General features: G+C 39.3%; 1 protein-coding gene across 1 annotated transcript; it reads right to left on the bottom strand.

Moving 5' to 3' along the window:
* Positions 1–6,587, bottom strand: msmo1 (methylsterol monooxygenase 1). The gene is made up of 6 exons (XM_039817033.1): positions 6,507–6,587; positions 4,616–4,909; positions 4,269–4,417; positions 2,515–2,641; positions 2,168–2,322; positions 1–741 (listed from the first exon to the last, which is right to left on the bottom strand). The coding sequence occupies exons 2-6, from the start codon at positions 4,868–4,870 to the stop codon at positions 552–554; spliced, it is 876 nt and encodes a 291-aa protein (XP_039672967.1). The 5' UTR covers positions 4,871–4,909; positions 6,507–6,587; the 3' UTR covers positions 1–551.
* Positions 6,588–8,567: the final 1,980 nt, after the last annotated feature.

The raw sequence follows: 8,567 nt of genomic DNA, 5'->3' as shown, positions 1-8,567 counted from the left end.
AAAGAGCATTTATTTATTTATTTGTACAGTCTTAAATCAAATATGCTTAAACAACCTGGAAGAGCCATATGAGCCGATCCCTTTTCGTTAAAAAGTGTACACGGGTTTGCATCAAACATGGCCGACTTGAGTTTAGACAGTTCCCACTGGGCTGCAGCTAAAACACAATGTCACCCTGACTCAGTGGAACTCAAGAGGAAGCGCTAAAGTGCTCAGACATTCAGAGGTATACGGAAGCATTTCACAAGAAAGTCATACGGTACACCCTTTTTTTTTTTTTCATTCAATGACCAAGCAAAGCAACAAATCAAAATGAGGATGTTGATGGTTTTTATTCAGCCAGCAGCTGTTGACAGAAGCAGACAGAATTACTTCTATTGCAAAAAAAAAGGCACAGAAGACGGACTGAAGTCAACATGCAGTCCGGTTCAGAATCAGTACACCTTTAGTGTGTGAGGAAAGGCAGCACTGGTGGTGTGTCTGTCCAACTCGCTGCCTCCTTCTCCTTCCTGACAATCCAGGGGAGTGTATGAACAGAGGCACAGAGCCGTTTACTGCTCCTTCTTGTCTCCCTGTTTCTGCATGTAGCTGTTGTACTGGTTGTCCGTCTTCAGCAGCTTGTCCCACCAGGTGAAGGTGGACGCGTAGTTCCCGACGAAGTTCATGTGGTGAAAGTCGTGGAAACGGGTGCCGGCGTAGAACGGGATCAGGTGGAGTGGGTTCAGAGGGATGTCGTAACCGCTGAGAGGGAGCAAGAAAAGGAAAAGAAAAAAAAAGGAAATTAAAGTCTGTCGGCAATTCATTCATAGAAAACACCGATTCAGTATTTTCGATGAAAAACATCCTTCCAACAAGACAAATGCTTGGATATCAAGAGATGGCTAGTTTTCTACTGCACTGCGCTTGTTCCCACAAACACTAATAATTGGGGACTTAGTCCAATTAAACACTGCTGCACTGTTGGCTATGTGAGGATGAAGATGCAGACTTGTGTCACAAGTATTGTTTTATTAAAAAAGGCAAGAAAATGGTGTAAATTAAAGGTCCCATGGCATGAAAATGAGGTCACACTCCCACCCTCCACCTCAGATACAGTATTAGGGGACCACTAAGGTCTATATAAAAGAGACTTCAGATACAGTATTAGGGGACCGCTAAGGTCTATATAAAAGAGACTTCAGATACAGTATTAGGGGACCACTAAGGTCTATATAAAAGAGACTTCAGATACAGTATTAGGGGACCACTAAGGTCTATATAAAAGAGACTTCAGATACAGTATTAGGGGACCACTAAGGTCTATATAAAAGAGACTTCAGATACAGTATTAGGGGACCACTAAGGTCTATATAAAAAGAGACTTCAGATACAGTATTAGGGGACCACTAAGGTCTATATAAAAAGAGACTTCAGATACAGTATTAGGGGACCACTAAGGTCTATATAAAAGAGACTTCAGATACAGTATTAGGGGACCACTAAGGTCTATATAAAAAAAGATAATTAAACTTCAGATACAGTATACTATAGGGGACCACTAAGGTCTATATAAAAGAGACTTCAGATACAGTATTAGGGGACCACTAAGGTCTATATAAAAGAGACTTCAGATACAGTATTAGGGGACCACTAAGGCCTATATAAAAGAGACTTCAGATACAGTATTAGGAGCCACTACGCTATATAAAAGAAACTTCAGATACAGTATTAATTTGGGGGGGGGGAGAAGGGAAAAAAGAGGGGGGGGGGGGGGGGGGGGGGGGGGGGGGGGGGGGAAGGGGGGGGGGGTGTTGTTTGTGGGGTTTTTTTTTTAATCCCAAAATAAGAGCAACATATTAATGTATCTCCAGAGAACGGAGTTCCATGTGACCTGATAATATGACAGTAACAGCTGGTGTTCTCTGTGGCCCTCTAGTGGTCGACCTCACACACTACTGACAGAGTTAACACGATGAGAGAGACGTGCAGTTTCTCATGCAACTATCGTCTCACTGTGTATTGTAATCAGTGATGTAACGGCTGCTCTGTTTTTCTCCAATGCTTAATTAAAGTCAATGTTTGCTCTCTTGAGTCATAGTAATAAACGTAGTCTAACATAGCTCTGTTTGTGAGAGGTGAAAGAAAAGAGAAGCAACCAAAACTAAATGGCACAGGGAGAGTGTCCTACCTGTGGACGTCGATGGTCTCCAGCAGGCGGAAGGACACCCAGGCCCACAGGAAGAACACGTGGTTACAGAAGATCATGATGCCGATGAAGAAACCAGCTCCCAGGATGAGCGTCTCAGCAGGATGGGCGTATTCTGCCTGCATGCCGAACGGAGCCTGAGGGACAGCGGAGACACTGTGATGAAGACATACAGCATGCATGCATGTGTTTGTGTGCGTGCGTTGCCACTATTTCACATGTGTGACAGCGAGGGCATGTTTAATAAGTAACTCTTCGGTAAAAGAAAGATTAACCAGAGAGTGTTGTGTTTGTGTTTATTCATCTTATCGCTTGTGTGTTTTACTCACGGTGAACTCGTGGTGGACTTTGTGGATGTATTTGTAGATCCTGCGGTGATGCAGCAGGCGATGGAGGAAGTAGTGCCAGGTGTCTTCAACAACAGCACAGCCCAAGCACTGAGCCAGAACGTAGGGCCTGGAGGAGGAGGAGACCAGAAGAGAGAGGAAAAGCACACTGAGTAATCCCAACCAACACAGTTCAACGATGGAGCCCAGCGCAAGCGGAAGGCATATAACAAAAAGCCATGTCTAGAAAAAACTCTTAATCGATTCAATTAAAAATATCTTTTTCATCACACAACAGATGACTTTTGACCAGATAATGCAAGGTGAGTTGCAAAAAGACGCAAAAACATACATGATCATTCTTACACATCCTGTATGTTTGGGCAAGAAGAGATGTCCAAATTAAATTCTCCGCTTTTTTTGTTTTGCTTGTATAGCGCTTTAAGCTGCATTTGGTGTGTGAAAGTTGCTACATAAATTTTTAATTATTATTATTATCTTTTTTTTGTAAATTATATTGTTCAAATAATGATTACAAGCAAATTGTAATGTAAAACTAACAAAACTAGTAAAACAGAGACAATTGCTTAGAACCTCCATTTGACCATTTTATACTGCATGTGATTTTATCTCCATTTCTCATATTTCAATACATTGATATTGCAAAAATATTCTGTATATCGCTCTATTAATTTCAACCATATTTCCCAGCCCTGTGCATTTATTTAAACAAAATGGGTTGACTTCATCTATCAGCATCTATATAATATATGAAACAATGGCACTTTTACATTTATTGTCAAGTCTACTAACCTTAAAAAGATTTTAAAAAATTAAAAATGTTCTTTTGTTTCTTGTACAGTAAAGCAGATTTATATGTACATATCTTCTAGTCTGAAACAGATTGATGAAGGTATCATGGGGAACATGTGTAGCGTAACTGATAATAGCCTTTTAGGAACTGTTTAGAAATGATTGCTGCAGGAGAGCTCTGTGTCATTCATTTTAAGGCTATGCAGAGCTACACTTTCTGTCTAAAACTGTCACAGTGACATTACCATAATCATAGTTAGCAAAGGCACGCATTGACCCTTTAACTGTTTTTTATGTTTTCAAATGGGCGTGTAGCAGTTGTATAAATACTTTATATCTAGGGCACTTTGAATACGACACGTTCAGGTGTGTTTTATGCAGACTGATCTCATTAAGTGGCGTATGTATGACACGCCAACTCGTATGCCATTTCGGCGTGTTATCAAGACGCATAATTGTTTTTTAGCGTGTTTATTAACGCCGTTCGGCCGTCATTGAACTACATTACGTGTGACTTTTCACCGTAGCGAGTAGTATGAAATGACGTAAGTCCGTGGAGGGAGGTTGGTGTTTTCCAACTTTTTTTTTTTTTCTTTTTTTTAAGCCTTCCCCAATGACCTAAAACCCAACCATTTATTGTTTTCCTAAGCGTGTGATGTTGGTCACCGTCGGGTTTTTGTCTGGGTTTTTTTGTGTTACTAAAGCCTTTCCCAATATTCTTTTCCTAAACCCAACCTTTTTTTTTCTTCTTTTTTTTGTGACATTGTTCTCACGATAGTACGGCAGGTTCTCGCGGTATGTTTACATCCGCTGTATACAGCGTAGACATACACGTGGATAGCTCAAAATGCGTACAGATAACACGCCATTTGGCTTTAGGAAAGTGGCGTGTATGTTTACGCAAAGTCATGATGCCATGTTGGTTTTATGGTACGTCAACTGACCAGCGTGGCATGGAGTCCCAGTCGTAAGGGATGTTAAAGAATTCAGTGAAGTAGTAAGTCCCACAGATTAACGGCAGCTGGATACAGAAATGGTTGAACAGCAGCATCTTGAAACATCTCCACTGTTTCTCCCAGGTCTCTGGCTTGTCCTGCACGCACACACACACACACACACACACACACACACACACACACACACACACACACACACACACACACACACACACACACACACACACACACACACACACACACACACACACACACACATACAGAAGGTATTTAATGAGGAAAGTCATCTTGGATTCTGAAAATACAATTTTAACAACCAAAAACCCCACACACACCTGTTGGATCTTGTATTTCTGCATGAAGGGCATGAACTGCCAGAGGAAGCCAGGCAGGCAGAACAGGAAGTAGATGAACTCGTGGACAATGAGCGACCCCCAAGTGGCAATCTGGAACTTGGTGTAGTTATCCAGCATGTAGCCCCAGGCGTGTTTCAGGGAGGGCTGGAAGGGGTTTTCTGGCAACACCGCATCTACGTACTCCACCGCCAGGTAGGCAGAGCTCAAGATGTCTGACGTGCCGTTCACCGCCATGATGGACAACGCAAGGTGACTGCAGGTCAGGAGAGAAGACTGGGAAACAGGAACACAGCGTTACATGTACAACTCTCAGACGGGGACGTAGCGTTACAGCTACAGGTGGACAGATCATATTCTCAACCATGTCGGTGCACTGCAAGTTTGTCTTATCAATAAAAACAATGACAATATGAAGACGAGAAGTTGCGAGGAGAACGGTCCATTGGATTAAATATAGCAAAGGAACCATAAAGGAAAAACAAGAAATAATCAAAGTCTGCAAAGGAACGTCACTGCCATAATTTGACTGAATCTCATCACATTTCAACCCGTCTGGTCCTTAGTTGTTATAAAAATTACATTAATTACCAGCAAACTGCATTTAGTGAACTAAATACTATTTTAAACAATAAATACTATTTACAAGTATGCAGAAACACTTACTTATAGACTGTAATGTAAGACAGACTCTGATACTTTATTAAGTAAAAGTAGTTATAAAACCATGCAAAAACACTATCAGCAAATATACTTAAAATATCAAAAGTCAAAAGTACTTGCAAAATGACCCCTTTGACAGTGATATATATGACATTATTGGATTATTATTTGTGCATTAACATGTAAACAGAATATTTTTTATGTCGCAGCTAGTCGATGTGGAGACTACTTTATTTAATGCTAGTACATAATATACATCATATTTTATAAATGGATAACAGGTTTTGAATGTTAAATACGAATCTGCCAAGTAACTACAGTTGTTTATAAAATAATTTGAGTAAATGTAACCCTCCGCCACTGAAATACATACAACTACTAAACTCACAGAACTTGAACTCATTTTAGATCACAGTGTACATTTATATAATATGATTATAGCTTCACAATGGAAAAAAAAGGATGGTGCTGTGCTGCATATATTACCACAAATTAACGTTTTACAGATGCAGTGATGGAAGAAGTGTTCTGATCTTTTACTTGAGTCAAAGTGGCAAAACTACAGTGTGAACATACTATTTGATTAGCTTCACAATAAAGTTAAAAGTACTCATTAAGCAGAATGCCCCATGTCACAGTCATAAACCGGTATTGTATTACTGTATTATAAATATAAAATGGAAATACTATAATATAATAATACTATAAGTAAAGTGGATTGTATGTAAAGTACAGTGCTTGAGTAAATGTTGGCCACTTAGTTACATTCCACCACTGTGCAGGCGTCAATGTTTTTTTCTTCTTTTTTAAAGCAACAATAATGGTAGCTAGTCGACTATGAGGTAATACTGTTGCCTAATACCAGCAATTAGGGCAACAATCATGGCAACAATACATACTATTTGAATCAATAATTCTACACAGAAACATGCAGAATCACCTCAATGTAACTAGCAGAGAAACGCTCCCAGCTACCAAACACTTCGTCACATCCATCCAATATCACTAATACTGGGACACTGACTAATTCATGATTATTGCTGAACGACTGATATGTTTCAGATTACAAAGCAGCCCGACATATTGTTATTTATGTCCGAACTCGAAGCCCGAGAACACAGTCTCTATTCTTCGCTACATATAGCCTACAAGAGATGTACTTCAGCTAAAAATAATGGATTTGCAGCTAACAACGACAGTAAACACTCACCTTTCAGCTGGAACGTTAGGTCCTGTCTACCTGAGCAGGAGGCGGCCGGCCGGGTGAAGTAGTCATATCGAACAATCTGATTGGCCGAGAGGAGACGTCGAAGGGCCGGGCGGCCTCGCTGATTGGCCCGCGGGATGGAGCGATGATAGTGAGACTGAATGTTTCTACAGCAATGGCCTATCAGAGGCGAGCTCGGCTTTCATAACCTCCGCAGTGTTGAATGGACTGTATGGAAGAGATGGGGTGGTCCGGAGAACTTTGAGTCATACGTGTGTGTGCCTTCCGTCTTAAATTTATATTACGATGTGGAACTTTGGAAATGTTGTAGAGGCTTTCAGACAACAACAAAAACTGCCGTAAAAGTGAAAAAAACAACAACATAACATGCAATTAAAGCACCACTCAGCTGATGTTATGTTTTCTTACCCCTTTTTTAACCCGGTTTACTGTTTTTTTTCTGAAAGGTATCTACATTGAACGCATCATTGGTGTATTTCAATTCTTGTCATATTTAACATTTAATTCTATCTATGTACGACTGAGTATTATTTGAATGTTTTCTATACTAGTGCTACCCAATTACCAAAACAATATTTTGAAAGATACCTTACTCTACAATACTACTACTACAATATTAAGTATTCAAATTCTTAATTTAGTTCAGTACTGTAGCAGTACCGCAAGTATAATTACTGCATTATAGGTAAACGTCCCTTATTCAAAATATTCAAATACTTATGTAGGAGTGAGGTATTCAGGGGTGTCAAACTCAATTTCACTAAGGGCCACATTGGAAATGAGAATCACATCAAGGGCCAGACATGTAGAGTTTATTGACATGCTTTTATTTCATCGAAAAAGTCAAATATCTTTGACCTTATGACTGCATGTCTCATATAGTATTCTCACATACAGCTGACAGTCAACATAAAGCCCTAAAAAAGTCAGCAAAGAAGTTTGGTAGCCATCATAGAAAGAAACGCGCAAAACCATCACAGAAAGTGCCAAAATCATCGAGATTTAATAATGATTTAATCAGCAACAGAAAAGCTCGAAAAAAGTGACAAAAACTTTGAAAAAGCCAAAAAAAACTTAGGTGGGCTGAAATGTTTTGTGAACATAAATTGATATGCGGGCCGGATCAAAATCTACGAGGGGGCCAGATTTGGCCCGCGGGCCTTGAATTTGACACGTCATCCAAGTAATCTTTATGCTGCAGAATTGTATCTGTCAGTGACCTATTATTACATAGTATAATATAATTACTGATACATTTACATGTAAGCAGCATTTTAATAGAGATGGAACTCATTTTAGGTAGGTTAATCATTTTTATAAGATCATCGCAGGGAGTGTTGCATGTAAAATCGTAATTTGCTAAGTAATTATAGCGGTCAAATAAATGTTGTAAAGTAGAAGTATAGAGTAGCCTACAATGGAAGTAGTCAAGTAAAGTACAAGTACCTCAAAAATGTACTTATGAACAGTACTTGGGTAAATGTAATTAGTCATTTTCCATCACCGCAAAAGTTCCCAAATATTAAAGGTTGTCTAAATACAGGCAGAATTGTATGTAGAGAAATGATGCCAGCTTTACCCGACACTAATGGTGACTGATGAAATTGTAATGAATGAATCACCGTAGAATTATTAAAATACCACACACACAGCATATTCCATTTCAACGTTTTACTGATTTGGCAAAGTTTTAAAAACAGATTATGTCATTTCACAGCTTTGAATACAAGAAGCCTATTTATTAATGAGAATATAAAACAAGTAATGAAACATTTTCAAAGTCATTAGCCTACATGACATTCCTCAATACACTGACAAGAAAACAGCGATACCAGTAAATATTATAGCAGTTTTTTCAAGAGACTGAAGTAACAGAAAATCAAGAGTAGGTTTTGGTCACTTTCCAGAAAGAGAGAACAGATTAGTAAAGTAGCAAAGAGATACAGAAATGAAGAGATATTTTAAAATTGGCACATTCATAGTACGTCAGGGTGTGCATTAGTTAATAAGGTTGCTACACCAAGGAGGAAGAGGGTACTGTTG

The sequence above is a fragment of the Perca fluviatilis genome, chromosome 1 (assembly GCF_010015445.1).
Source record: "Perca fluviatilis chromosome 1, GENO_Pfluv_1.0, whole genome shotgun sequence".
NCBI lineage: Eukaryota > Metazoa > Chordata > Actinopteri > Perciformes > Percidae > Perca > Perca fluviatilis.
Note: the sequence above shows the minus strand (reverse complement) of the source record. Positions and strands in the feature narration are given on the sequence as shown.